Source organism: Chiloscyllium plagiosum, unplaced genomic scaffold (genome assembly GCF_037043375.1).
Source record: "Chiloscyllium plagiosum isolate Xiang-an unplaced genomic scaffold, Cpla_swu_hap1 HiC_scaffold_15, whole genome shotgun sequence".
Lineage (NCBI taxonomy): Eukaryota > Metazoa > Chordata > Chondrichthyes > Orectolobiformes > Hemiscylliidae > Chiloscyllium > Chiloscyllium plagiosum.
This window is the reverse complement of record NW_028270153.1, coordinates 45,638,196-45,663,990: the sequence shown is the minus strand read 5'-3', so window position 1 is coordinate 45,663,990 and position 25,795 is coordinate 45,638,196. Positions and strand designations below refer to the sequence as shown.

General features: G+C 42.2%; 1 protein-coding gene across 5 annotated transcripts in view; it reads left to right on the top strand.

Annotated features, from left to right (window-relative positions):
- Nucleotides 1-25,795, top strand: part of ripor3 (RIPOR family member 3) — a 237,847-nt gene that overhangs the window by 127,135 nt on the left and 84,917 nt on the right. For all 5 annotated transcript variants that reach the window (XM_087994934.1, XM_087994936.1, XM_087994935.1 and 2 more), the window contains exons 10-11: nucleotides 10,205-10,330; nucleotides 18,962-19,107. In XM_087994934.1, the coding sequence (XP_087851060.1) occupies nucleotides 10,205-10,330; nucleotides 18,962-19,107 (272 nt within the window). The remainder of the gene's footprint in view (nucleotides 1-10,204; nucleotides 10,331-18,961; nucleotides 19,108-25,795) is intronic.

Genomic DNA, 25,795 nt, shown 5'->3' with positions numbered 1-25,795 from the left:
ATCTCATCCGCTCAGATTTCCTGGAGCGCTGAGAGGAGGAGGTATGTTACAGAGAATGGTGGAACAGGACTCCGAGGCACCATCACTGAATTTGTTACAGCACAGGGCTCAGCCTTCAACAGATCAACATACTGAGGAATGTCAAGAGGGACAGAACCTGGGAAGATGAAGATCTGTGTAGTGTGCCAGTGTGTACCAATTTGACAAGAACAGCCTTCAAATGCCCAAGTACCAATATCAGCAAAGAGTACGGCCATCTTGGGATACAGTCACTGTGCCCTATATTTCAGGGTGACCTGTGATCCATGGGATTTGGAGGCAAACAAGTACCTATGACTCTGAAAGTTATCACAGCCTTAAACTTCCAAACAACTCGTTTCTTCCAAAAAATCACCAGGGACACATGCAATCAACATGTGCAATATTAAGCAGATAATTGGCTTGTTAAGATGAGGTTCTGCTGCCTGGACTATTCTGGCAGTGCTTTAAGGTATGTGACTCAGAGCTTCTCTCTGATACCAATGTCTGCTATATTTTGTAGAACCTTGTGCAGCATAGGGAGGAATTCTTGTAGAGTGACAAAATAGGGGAGCCAAATGCCTCATCTAATGGAGAGAGTATGATGGAGGATGCAGGAAAAGTCAGCAGTTCGAGACTTCTGCATCAGATGCAAGAGCAATGAGGTTCAAGATAAGGAACCCATGACTCCTGCATTGACAGCCAATTCCAGCAGGCATTGTCTACCTGATGAACCCTCTGCATTATGCTACATCTGTGTCCTCCACATTTCCTCATAATAATTTCACCATCATTTTTACCCTTCTTTATCTCATGTCAAGCCGCCCTTTCCTCTCCAAGTTTTCAAATGTTTTGTCTCTCTTTACTTCAGGCCCATCTTTGCTGGAACTTCATAGTTATGTTCCTCCAATCAGGTTTCCATCCCTGCCATACTAAAGCAACACAGGTCAGAGGCTGCCCTTGACTTACTCTTTTTGAAATCCCTGAGAAAAGACTATTTCCCTGATTTGGCTGAGACCCACTGGCAACCGTGTCAAGCTTCTTTGTTTTGTGTTCATGCTAAATGGCAAGGTAGCTTGGCAGTGACGTGAGTCTGGTAGCTCTGGTTGAGGGGCAAAGTATAAAAGGTCAACACAAGACAATGTACGGTAGAGATGCTATGAACATCCAGGTAGCCTCAAAGTAAGTAAGCACTATGGGAACAAGTCAACAATCCAGAGATGCAGTCTGGTCCAGCCCAGTAGCAGGGTGCGTGTCCTTGAGCAGTGTTCTTGCAGCACATTGTTAAGACAGTTCCCTGAAGTGCAGCATTGAAGTACAGAAAGGTACAGTAAGTGGATTGGACATACACTGTGAAGGTTCTATGAGGCTGTCACAGGTTGGATACCAAAGTGAGTAGATGTAGAAAAAATGTGGTTGGTGCTCATGGTGCTTGCATTGAGATTTTGGTGCCTAGTTTCCCAAAAGGAAGTTCTTTGAAACGAATAGTGAAATTGCCGGATGTTCACTCTTACTTCAAAGTCAGGTGGGAAGTTGAATATTAATGAGGTTTGTTGTGGCATTAGTAAGGCCTTTAACAAGCTTTAAATCCCCTTAAATATCAAGAAATTAATCTCACCACTCAGCAGGTGCATAAAAATTGCAATGAGTTGCTTCTGATACCAAGGAAGTCCTCCCTGGACTTCTAGTATAATTCTGCCAAAATTCTTGCCTTAGTCCATGTTGAGCTGAAAATGTATTGCTGGAAAAGCGCAGCAGGTCAGGCAGCATCCAAGGAACAGGAGAATCGACGTTTCGGGCATAGGCCCTTCTTCAGGAATGAGGAAAGTCTGTCCAGCAGGCTAAGATAAAAGGTAGGGAGGAGGGACTTGGGGGTAAGGGCTTTGGAAATGCGATAGGTGGAGGGAGGTCAAGGTGAGGGTGATAGGCCGGAGTGGGGTGGGGGCGGAGAGGTCAGGAAGATGATTGCAGGTTAGGAAGGCGGTGCTGAGTTCGAGGGATTTGACTGAGTCAAGGTGGGGGGAGGGGAAATGAGGAAACTGGAGAAATCTGAGTTCATCCCTTGTGGTTGGAGGGTTCCCAGGCAGAAGATGAGGCACTCTTCCTCCAACTGTCGTGTTGCCATGGTCTGGCGATGGAGGAGTCCAAGGACCTGCATGTCCTTGGTGGAGTGGGAGGGGGAGTTAAAGTGTTGGGCTACGGGGTGGTTGGGTTGGTTGGTCCGGGTGTCCCAGAGGTGTTCTCTGAAACAAGTAGGCGGCCTGTCTCCCCAATATAGAGGATGCCACATCGGGTGCAGCGGATGCAATAGATGTTGTGTGTGGAGGTGCAGGTGAATTTGTGGCAGATATGGAAGTATCCCTTGGGGCCTTGGAGGGAAGTAAGGGGGGAGGTGTGGGCGCAAGTTTTGCATTTCTTGTGGTTGCAGGGGAAGGTGCCGGGAGTGGAGGTTGGGTTGGTGAGGGGTGTGTACCTGACGAGGGAGTCATGAAGGGAGTGGTCTTTTCGGAACGCTGATAGGGGAGGGGAGGGAAATATATCACTGGTGGTGGAGTCCGTTTGGAGGTGGCGGAAATGATGGCGGATGATACGTTGTACATGGAGGTTGGTGGGGTGGTAGGTGAGGACCAGTGGGGTTCTGTCCTGGTGGCGGTTGGAGGGGCGGGGCTCGAGGGCAGAGGAGCGGGAAGTGAAGAGATGCGGTGGAGGGCATCGTCGACTACGTCTGGCGGGAAATTGCGGTCCTTGAAGAAGGAGGCCATCTGGGTTGTACGGTTTAGGACATGTTGCTCAGGCCCCTTCAAGATTCTGCCCAAACAGTCTGTTTCTCTCTTCACAGACACTGCCAGTCTGCTACATTTCTCTAGTGTTTTCTGGTTTTATTGTGTGATGAAGTTTTGTTTTTTATTTAGTTTTGGTTTGCTGACCAATCATTTATAATACAAGGAGCCAGCTGTATTATTACTCAGTACTAATATTGGAAGTTTTACCTAGTTGTCTCTAAGTATCCAAGTTACTTTAATCACATATGAATTTTGCCATTCGCATTATTATTTAAATATAGTCACCAGGATACAGATGTCTTTCATGGATATTTAAGAAACTATAGATGTTTGAATTCTGTTTAGAGTTCAAATGAGAAGTAGAAGTTGTTAACATATATTTATACCACTGATTATTTGTAAAATAAATTTGCTTTTTGACATAAAATGAGACCTGATGCGGAAATGACCCAACACTTTGCAAGAATGAGAAAACGATACTTAGAAAGGTACCTGATAATTTCAGGCATTAGTGCTTAATAGAAAAATTACTTGAGAGTGTGTTACCAAAGCTTACTGACATATCAGGGCTAGATGAAACACTATTAAAGGCACTGCAACTTAAGACTCCTCCATAAGATGATGCAAAAGACTGGGTGAAGAAATCTTGAGTAGAGTCATAGAGATAGACAGCATGGAAACAGATTGTTCGGTCCGACTCTTCCATGCCACCCAGATATCCTACTCTAACCTAGGCCCATTTGCCAGCACTTGGCCCATGTCCCTCCAAACCCTTCCTATTTATATGCCTTTTAAATGTTGTAATTGTATCAGCCACTACCACTTCCCCTGGCAGCTCATTACATACATGTACCACCCTCTGCGTGAAAAAGTTACCCCTTAGGTCCCTTTTAAATTTTTCCTCTCTCACCCTAAGCCTATGCTCTCTAGTTCTGGACTCCCCCACTCCAGGGAAAAGACCTTGTGCATTTATCCTATCCATGTCCCTCATCTTTTTATAAATGTCTACAAGGTCACCCCTTAGTCTCTGACGCTCCTGGGTAAACAGCCCCAGCCTATTCAGCCTCTCCCTATACTTCAAACCCTCAGATCCTGGCAATATTCTTGTAAATCTCATCTGAACCCTTTCAAGCTTCACAACATCCTTCCAATAGGAGGGAGACCAGAATTGCATGCAATATTTCAAAAGTGGCCTAACCAATGTCCTGCATCATGACCTCCCAACTCCTTTACTTGGAGCTCTCACCGATAAAGGAAAGCATACCAAACGCCTTCTTCACTATCCTATTTGCAACTCCAAATAAATGGAGCTACTCAATTTTTCACAAATAAACATTTCAAAAAGAAATCCTTGGGACATTCTATCATTCCAGCTGTGGTTCAAGAAATTTTTAGTGTCAGTTTTGTTGTTTATTACTGAGACCTGAAGGAGAAACCAGCTGGCTGTTCTCTCCTACCAACCATTACTCTTCAAAGAACCTTTGGATCTATCAAACAATCTAAAGAAGAAAATATAATTACATATCTAGCAGTGAGATCCAAGTTTTTGTGACTGTTACTAGGTCACAGTGGACACAGTACTGCAGCTAAAGGGAAATGCTCAGTCACATTGGGAACAACAAATCATGTGTTCAGCTGATGTTGGGTGTGTGTTGAGCGTGTGACCAATAGGAAAGTGACCCTTGTGAATGAAGAATGTGGAATGAAGAAGCTAGCAGAACAAGATTACAAGATAATGACTTGATAAAGCACAGAACAGAGACAAAAATAATTATTTTTTCAGTTTTGCTTCTTCCATCATTGCTCAGTTATTTACCTCAGATTGCATATGCTGTGTGCCAACAGTACTGGAGGCTTGCCAAAAGTAATCTGACACCATAGAATGTGGGTCAGTTAGCAAGGGGGTGTTCAAATGTGTTGGAACAATGAGTGTAGGGGACTTCATCTTCTTGAGTTAATAAATATGTGGTGGAGGAGGAATTTTGCATTCATACCAAAGCAGTTAAGTAAATACATGCTCAACCCACACATGATTTCAAATTGAATTGATTACTTTCTTGATTAAAGAAACCTAATACAAGACATGTAAAAAATGAAGGGTGTTAAAAAAAATCTCTTGTTTATTCAGTGTGCTTTTTTGCAGGGCACTTTATAGTTCAGTTCTTATTCAAGATGATATAATGGAATTTTAGTCCCTAGTCTCCTATCTGAGGCACTCCTTATTGAAATATAATTCCACAAGTTCTAAGCACCAGGCTGCTCCTCACCCAACTGACTATTATTGAAATGTCTCATCATCTGATGTATATAATCCATACAGTACAGATAGAGGCCATTTGGCCCATCAAATCTGCAATCACCCTATTCCTGTAACCCCACATTTACCACACCTAGTCTGCACATCCCTGAACTCTACAGCGCAATTTAGCATGGCCAATCTGCATAACCTGCACATCTCTGGATTGTGGGAGGAAACCGGAGCACCCAGCGGAAACCCACACAGATATGAGGAGAATGTGTGAACCTCACCTGAGGCTGGAATTGATCCCTGGTTCCTGGCACTGTGTTGCAGCAGAGCTAACCACTGTGCCATAGGCCAGGTACATTAAGAATTATTGATCGCAAGATTTGACTCTGTAATGTCCACAACGTCCACAGTGTGTGTGCTGTTCATGGTATTTGCATGAAGTACACACATTTCAGTAGGTGGTTGCATGAGATATCATTTTGATGAGGGCATTAATGGGGACAACATGAATAGGTTGTGATGTCAATCAGCATAAAATGCTGATATTTCACTGTGATGCCAATTATGAACTCAATTGTCAAACTAATGCCCACTGTTTAAATACGCATTAAAAACTTGTGTTCAGCAGCAGGAAGCATCTTCCCCTTCTAATATTCACCACCCCAGCTCACCCACAACTAACCCAAAACCAGTGGCAACCAGCAGTATTTAAGGAATCATGAACTTTGCTACTCAAATTTGGTAAAATTTGCAGAGAGGAGTTGCAGATGATAAAGGCCTTGCTTTTCACTTCAAGGACTCTGTACAGTCATGGGATCCCAAAAGCCAGTAATATAGAAAAGAAATTGAGCAAAGTCAATGGGAGGGAGACAGGCTTTTCAAAGTGAGAGAAGGAGCGAGTGTCAGGCCCTCAGCAGGAGGCAATATATACCCAGGGTCATCAAGAAGGAATTCTCTTCCCTCCATCTCAGCAAATAACAGTGAGATTTCCACTTCATAAAAGAGGTGCCAACTGAGCTCTACCAACCTCAGAACAGTGTTAGGACAGCCTTGCAAATTCCATGTTGTCATGTACAGGGCTTTGGTAGGGCCATTTTTGGAATATTGCATGCAGTTCTTGTCTCCTTCCAATCGGATGGATGTTGTGAAATCTGAAAAGGTTCAGAAAAGATTTACAAGGATGTTGCCAGGGTTGGAGGATTTGAGCTATAGGGAGAGGCTGAACAGGCTGGGCTGTTTTCTGTGGAGCGTTGCAGGCTGATAGGGTGGTCTTATAGAGGTTTATAAAATCATGAGGGGCATGGTTAGGATAAATAAACAAAGTCTTTTCCCTGGGGTGGAGGAGTCCAGAACTAGAGGATGTAGGTTTAGGGTGAGAGGGGAAAGATATAAAATGCATGCTTGTTTTTGAACTGACATTTCCAGAGCTTTAACCTAGCCTCTGAATTACTTCTCCAGTGGTATTCTCATGCTGCTATTTCCCCTGGTTATACACGATGAGTTACAAATGGAGGAAGAAGGAGGAAGGAGGCAAGCAATATACCCACTTTCCAACTGGCTGTCCATGATTTTCTTAATTACTTGGATCCCAGTGAACAAAACCCCAATTTTCCAAAGCCTCACATAATACCTGCAGTCTCTTTCTGGCTACAATGCTGAAATAAAATGTACTGCAAAACAAACATTCCAGCCAACTTCAACCAAACACTATCCAATGTTCTATACAACAGTCAACTAATCCATGCATTCTATATGCTTTTGGCTGGCCAAGTGTTCCTATGCATTGTTAGTACAATGCAACATTGTTAGTGGAAAATTGCTGACTTTCAGTGGAAGAGACTGCATGTGTTCTTGCAGGATGACTTCAAGTAATCCTGGCCAATGAGAATCCAGGTTCAGACTACACAATGTCAACCTTGGCAGCAACTTGCAAGGACACAGATGGAGTGGCAATGATGGATAGACTAATATTGTCATCTTGACAGTGGACAGGCAGATATCTTGGAGCCAATATAACTCTTTCATAGAGTGACACCTTGGCAGTCTCAGTGCGGAGAGATTTTGTGGTGTGTAGTGAGGCCAGGCAAGCCCCTTGAGCGCTGTGACTCAGCCTGCAAAGCAACAAATCGGACCAATAAAGCAATAGCTGAGATTGCATTCCTTTGGTTTGAGCTTCCATTGTAACACTTAGTTAGTGTGTGACTTTGTATTTGTGCTGTACCAGAGGCTAAGATAAATGTTTTGATAATATAACATTTCAGTACAGCTGAAAAAGAAACATTTTGTCAAAGCCTTTTGTCTTGTACTTTTTTTTAGAATCCCTACAGTGTGAAAACAGGCCCTTTGGCCCAACAAGTCCACACTGACCCTCCAAAGACTAACCCACCCAGACCCAGTCCCCTACCCTATGTTTACCTCTGACTAATGCATCTAACCTACATATACCTGAACACTATGGGCAATTTAGCATGGCCAATTCACCTAACCTGCAAATCTTTGGACTGTGGGAGGAAAAAACATTTCTTGGATTAGTATTCTAGCGAAAAAGCCTGAGTGAAAAAGAAAAGTTTCCTCAAAATGTGTATTTTTCAAAAAGCTAAAGTATTGACCATAAGGTTTTGCATCGTGGCTGGTTCAGAAAATGTTCTCAGGATGTTGGTTGCTGCTTCTATGCTGGAAATTATGCTTTCCAAGCTTTGCATAAGCTCCTATGCAAAGATGCCAACCTCCTTCATCCACTTGATAGAGGCAGTGGCTTTCATACACACTTGCTAATGCAGCAAGTACTTCAATATGCATACCCAATAGCCTTTTCCTGCATGTCACTCCATTGCAGTTTTCATCTGAGTCCTCTGCAGCAAAAGCTCATGTATGGCTTTCTCGCTGTGGAGTTGATACCTGTTGTTTTTATATTACATGTATCTATGATCAGGATATGACCAGACCTTTAAGGGAGTTCAAAGATGATATCAGTCAGGAATCTGTTGTACTTCATAGTTCACCAGAAAAAATTGTCAATCAATTTGAGTCCAGACCATACCAATGTCTGTGATAGAGTTGCAATGCTTTTAGTTACTTTGTGAATAAATCTTCTGATACGTCTTGTCATTAAGAACCTAGTTTCAGTGTGCATGTTATAAGACCTATCATAATAGCAAAAAAACAGAACATATCGCCTCTGTTTCTCTTGTCACCAACCTTGGTTACAGGCTACTTGTGCCTGGATACTCATCACATGCAGATCTTGCCTCGAAAGTGAATACAGTAACAATATTTGAGCTGGTGGCTGTGAGAATATGATCAAGTGACAGGGTTTCACAATAAACAATATCTCTCATTTTTACTGTCTGGCAGTACATTGATAGTACAAATGAGAAAGGTTCAAAGTTATGTGCAGGGCGAGAAGCAAAGGCTCGAAGTTAGCCTCTGAAATTCCTGAAGAAGGGCTAATGCCCGAAACGTCGATTCTCCTGTTCCCTAGATGCTGCCTGACCTGCTGCGCTTTTCCAGCAACACATTTCCATCTCTGATCTCCAGCATCTGCAGACCTCACTTTCTCCTCTGAAATTTGTGTAGTGTCTGTGTCTGAGCAGCCAATATGAGAATGAATGAGTATATTTCTGCTTATTCCTGCTTTCCTGCTCTTCCCATTCTTTCTTTCCTATCACTGCTTGGCAAGGTAACATATCACGGGCATGTGAAAGGAAGAAGATAAAAGGTTATGTTGCGTTAAGAGGAAGGAGTGAAAGCCAACTGGATTTGTAAATCAGAAGAGTTTATAGGATTTTGAGGAAGTGGGCTCTGAAAAGGAGAATTATATAGGAACATGCCATCATCTTTGATCTTTTCAGCCCCATCACTGTCTACAGCATCAGTCATCACAGCACCAATGATTGTAATGTCTGCTGCATATGGGTGAAAACAGACAACATTGTCTGCACCCTGTTGTTCATGTTGCTGCGTTTGGTTGTATATCACGTTATCTTGCAATACAGAGGGAATTGTGTCAGAGATTGGCATGAAATGTAATTGGGTGATGCATTATTTGCAGTTTATGCAAAGTGTGGGTGCTAAGTCTGAAGAAGTGCTAAGTGTCTGAGATTGAGATGAATCCACGAATATGAGAAATGCCTCAGAATTGTTGGCGATTGTCAGTAGTTGAGTGATGGAGTTCTAGTGCACTGAGCAGTGAGAGTAGTAGATGGTGCAGTTGATTAAATGTGGCATTGGAAGATGAATTCACTGACTTTGATCACTTGTGTGCAAGGTTTTTGATCGTCTTCAGTGTTGTATCCATATTCTTGGTGCTGGATGTGCACACACTGGTGTTTATGGCTATGCTGCTTCCTTTGCATCTTGGAGGACATCCTGGAACCAAACGGATACAGGACCTCTCCCTTTCTTTCCACTCCTGCACCTAGGCTGCATCAGAGAAACCCAGAGCTTCCTCTCTTAACGTTGTGCCACTCCTGTATCTTTCCCATACAGGTCAAAGTCACTTCTACAATGAATTCCAGCACCTCCTCCAAACCAAAATCCCATTAAATGTTTCCAGTATTCTTTAGGGAGTGCAGGATAGCACAAAGTCATTCTGGCCTCATGATTTTGCAGCCCCTTCTCAAGTGTGTAGCCACCTTGGTTAGTAGGGGGCCCATGCTATTAGCATGTTAATCAGTAGATGGCACAGTTTGTGTGCAGTCTGCATTAAATATTTGAATGTAAATTAATCATGAATTTTAATCCTTGTAACCGTTTATAGGTTTTATCCAATTTAACAGGCATGGATCATTTTCCGCTTTTGGTCCAAGTGTACTCTTGCCACATTGAGACCTTTATTGGTTCTCTGACTGTCATCAGCTATATGATGCAGACTGGAAAATCAAACTTGTATTTTCATAATCTGGCTATCTAACATACATCCTGGATAAATTTGCCAAACTATTGGAGAATCATTTTCTAGAATGTATAATCTGCAATTTTAATTGTAATGCAGTTTGATCTAAATTATCTCATATAAACAACATACTGGCACCTGCGTAAAATTGTGCAGTGAGTAAAGTTATAATCAAACTTCTCATTAAGTTTTGAAGTGATAACTCTGTGCCTCATTGTAAGGTCATGTTCTGAAGTTAGTACTCTTTTGGTTTTTATGCAGGTATTGATTAAATATGGTCGACAGAGATGGAAGCTAAAAGGAAAAATTGATGCTGATGACAGACAAACATGGGATGAAGAAGAAATGGCCTTCCTACCACATATTAATGAAGACATTGAAATAAAGGTGCTTGTTTATAAATTTAAAAGATTTATTTGCAAATGTTTTAAGCATGAGCATCACATATTCGTTGATTAGACATAGCATAGTACAGGTAAAAACAATGACTGCAGATGCTGGAAACCAGATTCTGGATCAGTGGTGCTGGAAGAGCACAGCAATTCAGGCAGCATCCGACGAGCAGCAAAATTTTGCTGCTCGTCGGATGCTGCCTGAATTGCTGTGCTCTTCCAGCACCACTGATCCAGAACCATAGCATAGTACAGATAAAACTCCCTCTGTTGTAATCAATACATTGCCTCAAATACTGCCAGGTATGTATTCCATACTGCAACTGTGAAAAGGTTGGCATTTCCCTGATCACTCATTCCATAATTACTTGGACACCAATTTTCAGTGACTTAAGTAACCGGTCACATAATGGAGAAATCCCGAGGTTAATGAAAAGTACCTTTGATGGGAAAAGGAGAATTTGGAAGGGCAATTAAAACTTGATCATGTTTTCATGATCCAGGAGAATTGAGTTTTTTTTTAGATTAGATTACTTACAGTGTGGAAACAGGCCCTTCGGCCCAACAAGTCCACACCGACCCGCCGAAGCGTAACCCACCCATACCCCTACATTTACCCCTTACCTAACACTACGGGCAATTTAGCATGGCCAATTCACCTGACCTGCACATCTTTGGACTGTGGGAGGAAACCGGAGCACCCGGAGGAAACCCACGCAGACACGGGGAGAACGTGCAAACTCCACACAGTCAGTCGCCTGAGGCAGGAATTGAACCCGGGTCTCTGGCGCTGCGAGGCAGCAGTGCTAACCACTGTACCACCGTGCCGCCCACAAGTTGAGATTACTCAAATCAAATGTATATCCTTTTCAATGAAATGTTTGAAATAGCGTAGGTCAACTTTGATAGTTTGTTTTTTTTAGAAACAGTTCAAAAGTTTAAAGAAAAGTTTACTTATCCTTAGAAAACAATTAACTTTCTGGCAATTAGTATTCTAATATTCCAGAACTGCTTCCAAATGTCTACTAAATGTTATGATAGAATATCAGACTAAATTACTTTTCAAGTTGTGAATAGTTCCTTATCATTATTGAACTACCACAATATCATATAAACGTAGTGCGGTTAAAAAAAAAACAGGACTAGATACCACAGAATAAGCTTCTCAACATACAGGAAGTTGAATGATGATGCAGTTCACTAATACAGTGTTGTAACTTTAAACACAATTTTGAGTTAGTGAGACAGTGTGAATTTTGGAATTATTAACTGTGAAAATAAACCTAAGTAATAGCAACATCTAATGAGTAATGAGGCTGGTGAAGGATTTACTGACCACAATGTAGCACTTAGACAGACATTTACGACTACTATCAAACAACCCCATTTGTGCAAATATTTCTATTGAGTGGCACATAATCCCAGTGTTAACTTAATGTCTGCCAATTTTACTTGATGTTGGTTAGTCATTAATATTATATTCATTATTGTATTAATACATGTCTTCATAAGTTACTGGTAAAATTTGCTATTCACGAACCTCAGCCTTAGTGTCCAGGTTGGCTGTATCACTGCTTTGAATCTCATATTAGGATTTCCAATTTGGTATATGCACAAGATAATCAAACATTTCCAAATTGGCAATTTCCCAAATTTAGTCAAGTTTTGAATTAAAATGAGTGATAAACCGGACAAGATAAAAAAGGATAGTATCAGGAACAATTTATATAAAACCTACGTGCACTCTATTTGACAGTTTGGATATCACATGTAGATTGTGGGTCTGTAGATTGTGAAGGAGCAAAAATGGCCTTTGCAGTGATATGTACTTCTTGTCAGACGTGGGAGTTTAAAGAGAGTTTAAGGGTTACTGCGGATTATATCTGCCATAAATGCTGTTGGATGCGCATCTTATCAGATCGAGTAGATCAGTTTGAGAGACAAATAGAAGCGAAGAGAATTTGCAACAGCAACAGTATGTGATGGATGGCAGTTACAGGAAGGGGGGAAAGTCTCAGATACAGTCACATAGATGGGTTAACTTCAGGAAGGGTAAGAGAGATCGGCAGCTAGTGTAGGAGTCTTTTGTAGATATACCCATTTCAAACAGGTATGCTATTTTGGAAAATGTTGGGGGTGATGGATTCTCAGGGGAACGTAGCATGAACAGCCAAGTATTTGGTATTGAGACTGGCTCTAATGCAAGGAGGGAAAGTGCAAAACTTGACCTACTCTTGAGAAATAAGGCAGGGCAAGTGACTGAGGTGTCAGTGGGGGAGCACTTTGGGGCCAGCGACCATAATTCTATTCGTTTTAAAATAGTGATGGAAAAGGATAGACCAGATCTAAAAGTTGAAGTTCTAAATTGGAGGAAGGCCAATTTTGACAGTATGAGGCAAGAACTTTCGAAAGCTGATTGGAGACAGGTGTTTGCAGGTAAAGGGACGACTGGAAAATGGAAGCTTCAGAAATGAGATAACAAGAATCCAGAGAAAGTATATTCCTGTCAGGGTGAAAGGGAAGGCTGGTAGGTATAGGGAATGCTGGATGACTAAAGAAATTGAGGCTTCCAAGAGATCAATTGTGTTAGGGGATTCTGTAGTCAGAGGAACAGACAGACGTTCCTGTGGCCAGCAGAGAAAAAGCAGAATGGTGTGTTGTTTCCCTGGTGCCAGGATCAAGGATGTCTCAGAGAGATTGCAGAATGTTCTCAAGGGGGAGAGGGGCCAGCAAGAGGTCATTGTCCACATCGGAACCAACGACATTGGAAGGGAAAAGGTGGAGATTCTGAAGGGAGATTACAGAGAGTTAGGCAGAAATTTAAAAAGGAGGTCCTCAAGGTAGTAATATCTGGATTACTCCCAGTGCTACGAGCTAGTGAGGCCAGAAATAGGAGGATAGAGCAGATGACTGCATGGCTGAGGAACTGGTGTATGGGAGAAGGATTCACATTTTTGGGCGGCACGGTGGCACAGTGGTTAGCACTGCTGCCTCACAGCGCTAGAGACCCGGGTTCAATTCCCGACTCAGGCGACTGACTGTGTGGAGTTTGCACATTTTCCCCGTGTCTGCGTGGGTTTCCTCCGGGTGCTCGGGTTTCCTCCCACAGTCCAAAGATGTGCAGGTCAGGTGAATTGGCCATGCTAAATTATCCGTAGTGTTAGGTAAAAGGGGTAAATGTAGGGGAATGGGTGGGTTGCGCTTCGGCAGGTCGGTGTGGACTTGTTGGGCCGAAGGGCCTGTTTCCACACTGTAAGTAATCTGATCTAATCTAATCTAATCATTGGAATCTCTTTTGGGTAGAAGTGACCTGTACAAGAAGGATGGATTGCACCTAAATTGGAAGGGGACTAATATACTGGCAGGGAAATTTGCTAGAACTGCTTGGGAGGATTTAAGGTGGGGTGGTGGGACCCAGTGAGGAAAGAGATCAATCTGAGACGGGTACAGCTGAGAACAGAAATGAGTCAAACAGTCAGGGCAGGCAGGGACAAGGTAGGACTAATAAACTAAACTGCATTTATTTCAATGCAAGCGACCTAACAGGGAAGGCAGATGAACTCAGGGCATGGTTAGGAACATGGGACTGGGATAGCATAGCAATTACGGGAACATGGCTCAGGGATGGGCAGGACTGGCAGCTTAATGTTCCAGGATACAAATGCTACAAGAAGGATAGAAAGGGAGGCAAGAGAGAAGGGGGAGTGGCATTTTTGATAAGGGATAGCGTTACAGCTGTGCTGAGGGAGGATATTCCCGGAAATATATCCATGGAAGTTATTTGGGTGGAACTGAGAAATAAGAAGGGGATGATCACCTTATTGGGATTGTATTATAGACCCCCCCAGTAGTCAGAGGGAAATTGAGAAACAAACTTGTAAGGAGATCTCAGCTATCTGTAAGAATAATAGGGTGGTTATGGTAAGGGATTTTAACTTTCCAAACATCGACTGGGACTGCCATAGTGTTAAAGGTTTAGATGGAGAGGAATTTGTTAAGTGTGTACAAGACAATTTTCTGATTCAGTATGTGGATGTACCTACTAGAGAAAGTGCAAAACTTGACCTACTCTTGGGAAATAAGGCAGGGCAAGTGACTGAGGTGTCAGTGGGGGAGCACTTTGGGGCCAGCGACCATAATTCTATTAGTTTTAAAATAGTGATGGAAAAGGATAGACCAGATCTAAAAGTTGAAGTTCTAAATTGGAGGAAGGCCAATTTTGACAGTATTAGGCAAGAACTTTCGAAAGCTGATTGGAGACAGATGTTTGCAGGTAAAGGGACGACTGGAAAATGGGAAGCCTTCAGAAATGAGATAACAAGAATCCAGAGAAAGTATATTCCTGTCAGGGTGAAAGGGAAGACTGGTAGGTATAGGGAATGCTGGATGACTAAAGAAATTGAGGGTTTGGTTAAGAAAAAGAAGGAAGCATATGTCAGGTATAGACAGGATAAATCAAGGGAATCCTTAGAAGAGTATAAAGAAAGTAGGAGTATACTTAAGAGGGAAATCAGGAGGGCAAAACGGGGACATAAGATAGCTTTGGCAAATAGAATTAAGGAGAATCCAAAGGGTTTTTACAAATATATTAAGGACAGAAGGGTAACTAGGGAGAGAATAGGACCCCTCAAAGGTCATCAAGGCTGCCTTTTTGTGGAGCTACAGAAAATGGGGGAGATACTAAATGAATATTTTGCATCAGTATTTACTGTGGAAAAGGATACGGAAGATATAGACTGTAGGGAAATAGATGGTGACATCGTGCAAAATGTTCAGATTACAGAGGAGGAAGTGCTGGATGTCTTGAAATGGTTAAAGGTGGATAAATCCCCAGGACCTGATCAAGTGTACCCTAGAACTCTGTGGGAAGCTTGAGAAGTGATTGCTGGCCTCTTGCTGAGATATTTGTATCATCAATAGTCACAGGTGAAGTGCCGGAAGACTGGAGGTTAGCAAACGTGGTGCCATTATTTAAGAAGGGAGGTAAAGACAAGCCAGGGAACTATAGACCGGTGAGCCTGACCTCGATGGTGGGCAAGTTGTTGGAGGGAATCCTGAGGGACAGGATGTACCTGCATTTGGAAAGGCAAGGACTGATTCAGGATAATCAACATGGCTTTGTGCATGGGAAATCATGTCTCACAAACTTGATTGAGTTTTTTGAAGTCGTAATAAAGAAGATTGATGAGGGCAGAGCAGGAGATGTGATCTATATGGACTTCTGTAAGGCGTTCGACAAGGTTCCCCATGGGAGACTGATTAGCAAGGTTAGATCTCATGGAATACAGGGAGAACTAGCCATTTGGATAAGAACCGGCTCAAAGGTAGAAGACAGAGGGTGATGGTGGAGGGTTGTTTTTCAGACTGGAGGCCTGTGACCAGTGGATTGGTGCTGGGCCCTCTACGTTTTGTCATTTACATAAATGATTTGGATGTGAGCATAAGAGGTATAGTTAGTAAGTTTGCAGATGACACCAAAATTGGAGGTGTTGCGGATAGCAAAGAGGGTTACCTCAGATTACAACAAGATCTGGACTAGATGGGCCAATAGGCTGAGAAGTGGCAGATGGAGTTTAATTCAGATAAATGCAAGATGCTACATTTTGGGAAAGCAAATCTTAGCAGCACTTATACACTTAATGGTAGGGTCCTAGGGAGTGTTGCTGAACAAAGAGACCTTGGAGTGCAGGTTCATAGCTCCTTGAAAGTAGAGTCGCAGGTAGATAGGATAGTTAAGAAGGCGTTTGGTATGCCTTCCTTTATTGGCCAGAGTATTGAGTACAGGAGTTGGGAGGTCATGTTGCAGCTGTACAGGACATTGATTATGCCACTGTTGGAATATTGCGTGCAATTCTGGTCTCCTTCCTATCAGAAAAGATTTACAAGGATGTTGCCAGGGTTGGAGGATCTGAGCTACAGGGAGAGGCTGAACAGGCTGGGGCTGTTTTCCCTGGAACGTCGGAGGCTGAGGGGTGACCTTACAGAGGTTTACAAAATTATGAGGGGCGTGGATAGGATAAATAGAGAAAGTCTTTTCCCTGGGGTCAGGGAGTCCAAAGCTAGAGGGCATAGGTTTAGGGTGAGAGGGGAAAGATGTAAAAGAGACCTAAGGGGCAACTTTTTCACGCAGAGGGTGGTACGTGTATGGAATGAGCTGCCAGAGGTTGTAGTGGAGTCTGGTATAATTGCGACATTTAAGAGGCATTTGGATGGGTATATGAATAGGAAGGGTTAGGAGGAATATGGGTCGGGTGCTGGCAGGTGGGACTAGATTGGGTTCGGATATCTGGTTGACATGGACGGGTTGGACCGAAGGGTCTGTTTCCATGCTGTACATCTCCATGACTCTATGACATGGATGAATGCAGGAGCATAACACATGAACTATGTTGTTAGTTACTGTTGTTTCTGTATCACAAATTATGCATTGCTGGTATTACATTTTATTGATAATTGCTAATTATACTTGGTCCTCATGTGCGACTTAATTAATGCTAAGAAGAGACACCTGCCGATCCAAAATAAGAATTGCTCAGTTTGGCAACCCATCCATACTTCCTGCTACTTCTTCCCAGTCTTTGATCCTCCAACTTAGCATTTCTCTGCTGCTTGCTATTTTCCTTTTCTTACGCAATGCAGCGAGTGAGGCAAGCATGTAAGGAGCTGCAAGAGTAGAGCTGAAGTGGAAAGGTCAGCAAGTGGATTGGTCACTGATCAGGGAGTTTGGCAAGGAAGAGGGTCAGTGAATAGGAGGGTCAGTAGGTATTGAGTCAGTGAGCAGGAAATTCAGCAAGTGGGTAGGTCAGTGAGTAACAGGGTCATTGGGCATATGGTTTGATGAACAAAAGGATCAGTGAGTTAATCTGTCAGCAAGTGGGTGGATCAGTGAGGAGAATGGTTATCGAGTGGACTGGCTGGGAACTGAGTGGTCTGTGAGCAGGAGAGTCAGGTGACGAAGCTAGAGGAAAGTTGGGAGAGGCAGTATGCAGGAAGGAAGTCACTGAAGTTCTGCATTCCAAGACAGCTATTTCTCTTGCCAGACAGAAAGCAAGTAGTACAAGAATGTGGTTTTGGGATGGATTATAGAGTCAGAGAATCATAGAGATATACAACACAGAAACAGACCCTTCAGTCCAACTGGTCCATGCTGACCAGATATCCTAACCTAATCTAGCCCCATTGCCGGCACTTGGCCCATATCCCTCCAAACCCTTCCTATTCAAAAATCCATCTAGATGCCTTTTAAATGCTGCAATTGTACCAGCTTCCACTACTTCCTCTGTCAGCTCATTCCATACAAGCACCACCCTCTAAATGAAAACATTGCCCCTTAGGTCTTTCGCCTCGAACCTTAAACCTCTGCCCTCTAGTTCTGGACTCCCCCACTCCAGGGAAAAGCCTTCGTGTATTTACCCTATTCATGTCCCTCATGATTTTGTAAACCTCTATAAGGTCGCCCTTCAGCCTCCGACACTCCATGGAAAACAACCCTAGCCTATTCAGCCTCTCCCTACAGCTCAAATCCTCCATACCTGGCAACACCTTTCCCTTGGCGCGTCAAGTCTTTGGGGCTAAACTGCAGGCATTGATTACTGCTAATTTCTGAGTCCTTTGCTTTCTCAAAAATTTTCTGAAGAGTTTCTTGGCTGAGGTAGATAGCTCACATCTCTCCTGCTCCCACTTTCTGCACCAAGGCATCCACTTTCACACTAGAAAATCTGTAGGCCTCTCTCTATCACCTTGCATCATTCTTATGTCTTGTCCAGATCAAATTTGTCTTGTGATGTCTTCCAGCACTTGCTTCAACTGCAATGCAATCTTTTAAGAGGTGAAGGAAGGCTTTAAACAGTGTACGTCAATTCGAACTCATGCTAGTTGATCACAATTTTGCACTTGCTGAGTTTGGTATAGTTCTTAGGGCTAAAGCATTCAAAGGGTATAGGGAGAAAGTGGATGCAGGGTACTGAGTTAGATGATCAGTTCTGATAATATTGAACAGTGGGAAAGGATTGAAAGGATGCATGGCCTAGACCTACTTCTGTTTTCTATGATATTTAAAAATGTGCTTAATGCTTTGTGTAAGCTATACTTAAAAGAGCAAGTAACACAAGTCTGTACTGCATTTTAAGCTTCAGGAGCACATTAAGCACATGTTGCTATCCTACCCACATCTGGTCTCTAGAGAAATTTCATTGTTACTAAGCAGGAGAGTAATGCGACGAAGCTAGGGGAAAGTTGGGAAAGGCATCATGCGGGAGGTTTGGAAATGGAAGCAAGTGGGATGTGTGGAAGAGGAGTTGAGCAGGATATTTAGGGAGGGAAGGAGAATGGGAGAACTTGAGTGGTAACAAAGAATTGCCTGTATTAAAAAAGAGACTGGTCATGCTCCATTGAAAAATATAAATGGCAGCAGCTTTATTGGGGAATGGCAATCATCACGAATTGTATTAAAATGGAAGCAATCTATGGAATGCGCTAAAACTTGTGACAACTCTACAAGTAAACAGGTTAACATCTTTTACTAATATGTTCTTTGTAATTTAGAAAAAAACTTTAAGTTTTGTAAATTTACTTTCTGATTCATTTCAGAAAGTATTTTGCTGTAACAGAACATTTCTCTCCATAGGTAGCTGAGCTGAAAGGTTTGATGACTGTTTTGGTTGGAGCAGTGACTTGCGAAAGTGCGGATTTCTTCTCTACAAAGCCTCAGATAATGATTGTGGATATTACTGACTTAGGCACTATTAAACTTCAGCTGGAAATCACATGGGAGTAAGTACCATTAACTATATCCAAAGGCAGCATGGTGCTTAATATACACAATCCATTTTAGATATAGAATACTGAATTACAGATACACTTATAAATGTAAGCCTAATATGCTCCCCCTTTGGAACTTTTATTCTAGCAATAATATTTACATTTTCTCTAATGGAATTACATTCAAAAATGTTATTGCAACAAAAGTTCCCATTGTTGACTGACTTATAGTTTCACGTTTAGTCGGAATATCCTGTTGAGCTGTTTGTGATCAGAAATGCAATACATCAGATCTCAAACATTCTGAAGTTTTGAACTATTTATCTCAATAATATGAATGCATTAACAGTCCAGTGTAATTTCCACTTCTTCCTTTTTATAAACAGGAAAATCCTATTTGTAAACAAACTGTTCTGTTAAATGCTTTTCTAAGTACAAAAACATACAGGTTTCAGGTTATTTGTTGGAGTAAATATTTAACAATGTTGCAAATTGCAGTTTATACGTTTTAAATAATTACATGGTTAAATAGTTCTTTCATTTATATATATGTTAAGTAATAAAGTTTGAATTATTAAGTCTGAATATTTTAGAAGAAAGATATGTTTTGCGTCATTCACAAATGTATATAATATTGTTCATTAGTCATCCAGCCACAAACTTCTTACTCTATAAAGTAAAACAAAAAACTGTGGATCCTTGAGATCTGAAACAAATGAAAACAGAAGTTGCTGGAGAAACTCAGCAGGTCTGGCAGCATCTGTGGAGAGAAAACAGAGTTATCAGTTTTAGTCCTGTGGCCCTTCTTCAGAACTAGACACAGCTAAAACATTGTGGTATTTGTGTTGATGACGGTGGGATGAGTGAGTGATGGTTGGAGAAGGAGCCCAGTGACACAAAGGGAAAAGGATAGGCAAACAAATGAATTGTTGACAGTCGGCCAGGGAAGAAGAGAAGCTAGATAGGTGATAATGGGGACTATGAGTAGTTGAGATCAGATTGGCTGTGCTGTACTAAAAGCATCCCTTTACATGCGAGGACCTGGAGTTGTGGGATTAGGCAATAAATGAGGAACAGAGTGCATATGTTCTGAAATTGTTGAACTCCTGAAGATTGTAAGATGCTTCGGCAGTAATGAGGAATTATTTCTCCAGCTTGCATTGAGCTTCACTGGAGTATTGCAACATGCCTGAGACAGAAATGTTGGCATGGGAATCCGGTGGTGTATTGAAGAGACAGGGAACTGGAAACTTGGGGCCGTTTTTACAGCTGAATACAGGTATTCCGCAATGCAGTCACCCAGTCTGCATTTCATCTCCCCAATTTCGAGGAGACCATTCATTTGTGAGCAGCAAATACAGTAGACTAGATTGAGTAAAGTGCAGATAAATTGCTGCTTCACCTGGAAAGTGTGTTTGGGGCCGTGGATAGTGAGGATTGAATTGGTAAACAGGAAAGTGCTGCACCTTCAGTGATTAATTGGGAAGGTGGTGTGGGAGGTGTTGAGATTGGAGGTGGACTGGACCTGGAGGGAACATTTCCTGCAGAATACTGACCAGGGTAGGGAGGGGAATACGCATTTAGTGGTGGAAAACCACTGGAGTTGGCGGAAAAGGCGGTTTGCGATCCTTTGGATACAAAAGCTGGCAAGGTGGAAAGTAAGGACAAGGGGAATCCGATCATGTTGGGGGAAAGGAGAGAAGAAATGAGGGTAGAGCACAGAAAATGGCTAGAGAACTGTCAACCATAGTAGAGGGGAATCATTGGTTGAGGAAAAAGGTGCAAGTGTTCTGACGATACCCCTTGTGGAAGATGGTATCATCAGAACAGATGCGGAGAAACTGAGAGAGAACAGAATGGAGTTCTTACAGAAAGTAGGGTATGACAATGTATAGTCCAGGTTACTGTGGGAATCGGTGGGTTTATAGTGAATATCAGTAGCCAGCCCATCCCCAAAAATGGAAACAATGTTGTCGAGGAAGGGGAGAAGTCAGAGATGGGCAAGATAAAGGTGAGGGCAGAATGGAAATTGAAAGTGAAATGAATAAATATTCCTAATTTCAGAGGCGAGAGGGAAGGAGCACCAATAATGTTCTTGATATAACAGAGATCAAGTTGTGGGAGGGTCCCAAGTAGGATCGGAACAAGTAAGAGAAAGGCATAACCGGGGCCCATATTTGTCTTCAACCCCTTTGATCTAAACACAGTGAGATGCGTTAAAGGAGAAGTTGTTCAAAGTCAAGGCAAGTTCAGCCATTGGAATATCTGAAGCAACGTTTCAAGGTGAAGGTTTCTTCTTCAGGACAGTTCCAAAGAAGACTTTCTCTGTCTCCAAAAAAAATCTCTCTCTCTGTACTGCTACTGATAGATCAACCAAATTTTTCAGCACTTTCTGATTTTATATATCATAAATATGTCTGTAGTAGATGTATTGACCATGGGGACTTTGTCTCCAAGTACTTCTTGTTTGGGTATGTTGCCATTTTGGAAGCATAATGGAATTCCTGGTCCACGAAGACACTTCTGCTGTTAGCCACACCAGATACCACTTTGGTGAAGTTGTTAGCAAGTGAGCACCCACTGGAAGAAGACAACTATGACATCAACCAACATAATATATTGTTTGGATGGCAGTGATCCCATTTTTAGAGCTCCGTTCTTCAACCAATGCATTTCTTTGAATCCATACAGTTGAACATTTATTGAGCAGCCGGCAGGAATGCTCACAGCCCATCCACCATTCCTTCAGCAAGCATCACTGGTACTTAAAGGCCTGGCCAACTACTTATAGAATCATAGAGTCATAGAGATATGCAGCACAGAAACAGACCCTTCAGTCCAACTTGTCCATGCTGACCAGATATCCCAACCCAATCTAGTCCCAACTGCCAGCACCCGGCCCATATCCCTCCAAACCCCTTCTATTCATATAGCCATCCAGATGCCTTTTAAATGTTGCAATTGTACCAGTTTCCACCACATCCTCTGCCAGCTCATTCTATACATGTACCACCCTCTGTGTGAAAAAGTTGCGCCTTAGGTGTCTATTATATCTTTCCCCTCTCACCCTAAACCTACACCCTCTAGTTCTGGACTCCCCCACCCCAGGGAAAAGACATTGTCTATTTATCTTAATCATGCACCTCATGATTTTGTAAACCTCTATAAGGTCACCCCTCAGCCTCCAACGCTCCAGACAAAACCTTTCCCTATAGGTCAAATTCTCCAACCCTGGCAACATCCTTGTAATCTTTTCTGAACCCTTTCAAGTTTCACAACACATTTCCGATAGTAAGGAGACCAGAATTGCACACAATATTCCAACAGCGGCCTAACCAATGTCCTGTACTGCCATAACATGACCTCCCAACTCCTTACTCAATACTCTGATCAATAAAGGAAAGCATACCAAACACCTTCTTCACTATCCTATCTACCTGCCACTCAATTTTCAAGGAGCTATGAACCTGCACTCCAAGGTCTCTTTGTTCAGCAACACTCCCTAGGACCTTACCATTAAATGTACAAGTCCTGCTAAGATTTGCTTTCCCAAAATGCAGCACCTCACATTTATCTGAATGAAACTCCATCTGCCACTTCTCAGCCCATTGGCCCATCTGGTCCAGATCCCGTTGTAATCTGAGGTAACCTTCTTTACTGTCCACTACACCTCCAATTTTGGTGTCATCTGCAAACTTACTAACTATACCTCTTATGCTCACATCCAAATTATTTTTGTATAAATGATGAAAAGTAGTGGAACCAGCACTGATCCTTGTGGCACTTCACTGGTCACAGGCCTCCAGTCTGAAAAACAACTCTCCAACACCACTCTCTGTCTTCTACCTTTGAGCCAGTTCTGTATCCAAATGGCTAGTTCTCTCTGTATTTCATGAGATCTAACCTTGTTAACCAGTCTCCAAAGGGGAACCTTGTCAAATGCCTTACTGAAATGCATATAGATCACGTCCACCGTTCTGCCCTCATCAATCCTCTTTGTTACTTCTTCAAAAACCTCAATGAAGTTAGTGAGACATGATTTCCCACGCACAAAGCCATGTTGACTATTCCTAATCAGTCCATTACTTAATGGTTTCTGATTGATTTCCACTAGCTCTTGCTGTACTGTAAAAGTCTCAGGGTTCTTCTGGCACAGTGGTACTGTCCTTGGTTCCAGGTTCAAGTCTCTTGGTTGCATCATACTATTTTTGAACATGTTGGTTAAAAATAATTTATAAGAATTGCCCTATGGCTACTCTGTAGACAACATTGGGTGTTTTACTCTTTCGTGTCTGGCAAGGCCTGAGCACAAGGAGACTCTATTGTCCCAGAGTATTTAGGAATCAGTACTGTATCCTAGTGTGAACAGTGTGCTGGATATTTCTGCCTTACTAAGGAGGTCTTTGATGAACTATGTCATCTGCTATTGCCTCAGAGATAGAAATGCCAATTATTTTGAAGATGTCTGTTAAAAGGAAACTTTATGCAACTGGTTTCTTATAGGCAGCAGCGTGCAATGTGTGCAGCATCTTATTTATTGCTTCTTGTTGTATGAGGGAAGTTACTAAGTTCTGCATTCCAAGGCAGCTGCATATATTTCTTGCGCCAGAAAGGAGCAGCTCACATGAGAATGTGGTTTTGGGATAGATTACAGCCTTTCCCTTGGCACATCACGTTCTTGGGGAAAAACTGCAGGCATTGACTACTATTAATTTCTGATTCCATTGCTTTCTCAAAAATGTTCTGGAGAGTTTCTTGGCCAGAGTATTTAAGGCATCCACTTTCACACCAGAAAATCTTGGAGCTGTCTCTGTCATCATGTATTATTCTTGTGACTTGTCCAGATCAAATTTGTTTTGTGATGACTTCCAGCACTTGCTTCAACTGCAATGAATCTTTAAAGAGGTGCAGGAAGACTTTAAGCAGTGCAGGTCAATTGGAACTGATGCTAGTTGATTACAGTTTTTCACTTGCTGAGTTTGGTATAATTCTTAGGGCTAAAGAGAAGTAGGGAAAAAGTGGGTGCAGGGTACTGAGTTGGATGAGCAGTTCTGATAATATTGAACACTGGAGGAGGCTTGAAAGGCCGAATGGCCTCCTCCTACTTCTGTTTTCTGTGATATCTAAAAGTGTGCTTATTGCTGGAAGCAAGCTATATTTAAATGAGTAGGTAACACATAATTTCTGCACTGCATTTTAAGCTTCAGGAGCACATTATGCACACATGGCTACCCTACCTGCACCTCCTTTCTGGTCATGATGTAGAGGTGCTGGGTGAACAAAGTTAAAAATTACACAGCACCAGGTTATAATCCAACAGGTTTATTTGGAAGTGCAAGTTTTCAGAATGCTGCTCCTTCATCAGGAAGCTAATGAGCCTGGATCATAGGACACAGAATTTATAGTAAAAGATCAAAGTGTCATACAATTGATGCAATGTATTGAAAACACCTAGATTGCTGTTAAGATTTTAATCACTTAGAATAAGGTGACAGGTTTTGATTGGTTAATATGTATTTCCAGAACTTCTTTCAAGTCACAGTCCCAACTTAAGGTTTTATGAGTATTAGAAAAAAGGTGACATTTCAGCTCAGACACTGTATTAAAGATGTGAAGTTAAAGTTTGTCTATATCCCAACCTTGACTCAGACTGGACTGACTACCTACAGATTGTGTGCTTTTTGAACAAAATAGGATGTGTCTGCAAATACAAATTCAGCCCATAGACTATGTGTGAGTGTGCGTGCATAAGTGTGTCAGGGAGAGAGCGAGAGAGTGTATGTGTTAGGGAGAGGGAGAGATGGTGTGTGTGTGCATGGGAGAGTGTATGTGTGTGCACGAATGATAGAGTGTATATGCGAGTGTGATGGAGTACATGCCTGTGAGAGGGTGTGGGTGACAGTGCATGTGAGTGACACTTACACCCTCTCACAGGCATGTACTCGTCACATTCGTGCACATACTCTATCAAGCAGGTGCACATACACACTCTCACATGCACACACACGTTCTCTCCCTCTCTCCCACACACATACACACAGTCTCTCTCTCCCTCCCACACACACGTGCGCACACACACGCGCACACATTTAAGTCTATGGTGTGAATTTGCATGTGCAGATTTGTATATTCAGATACATTCTATTTTGTTCAAAAAGCACCCAATCTGTACACAGTCAGTCCATGTGACATTTTATAAATTCCTACTTTGGAAATAGAACCAGTTTGACTCAAGATTGGGATACATCCCCATTCTAACCTCACACCTCTAATACATTGTATGAGCTGAGATATCACTTTTTTTTAGACTGATAAAACCTTATCTCGGGACTGTGACTTGAAAGAATGAATTGAAACCTACATCCCCATTCTAAGTGATTAAAGACTTAAAAGCAATCTAGGTTTGTTCAACACATTGTGTCAGTTGTATGACACTTTGATCTTTTACTATAAATTCTGTGTCCTATGATCCTGCCCCTCTAGGTACCTAATGAAGGAGCAGCACTCCGAAAGCTTGTACTTTCAATAAACCTGTTGAACAATAACTTGGCTTTGTGTGATTTTTAACGCCTTTCTAGTGACCTTGAATTTTGCTGTCAGTATTACTTTCTCATTGAAGGCTGACCACACACGCAAGAATAATCATATTCAAATTGCTTAATTTTTGCAGCTTTGTGTTCTGTGATATCATAATGCAATG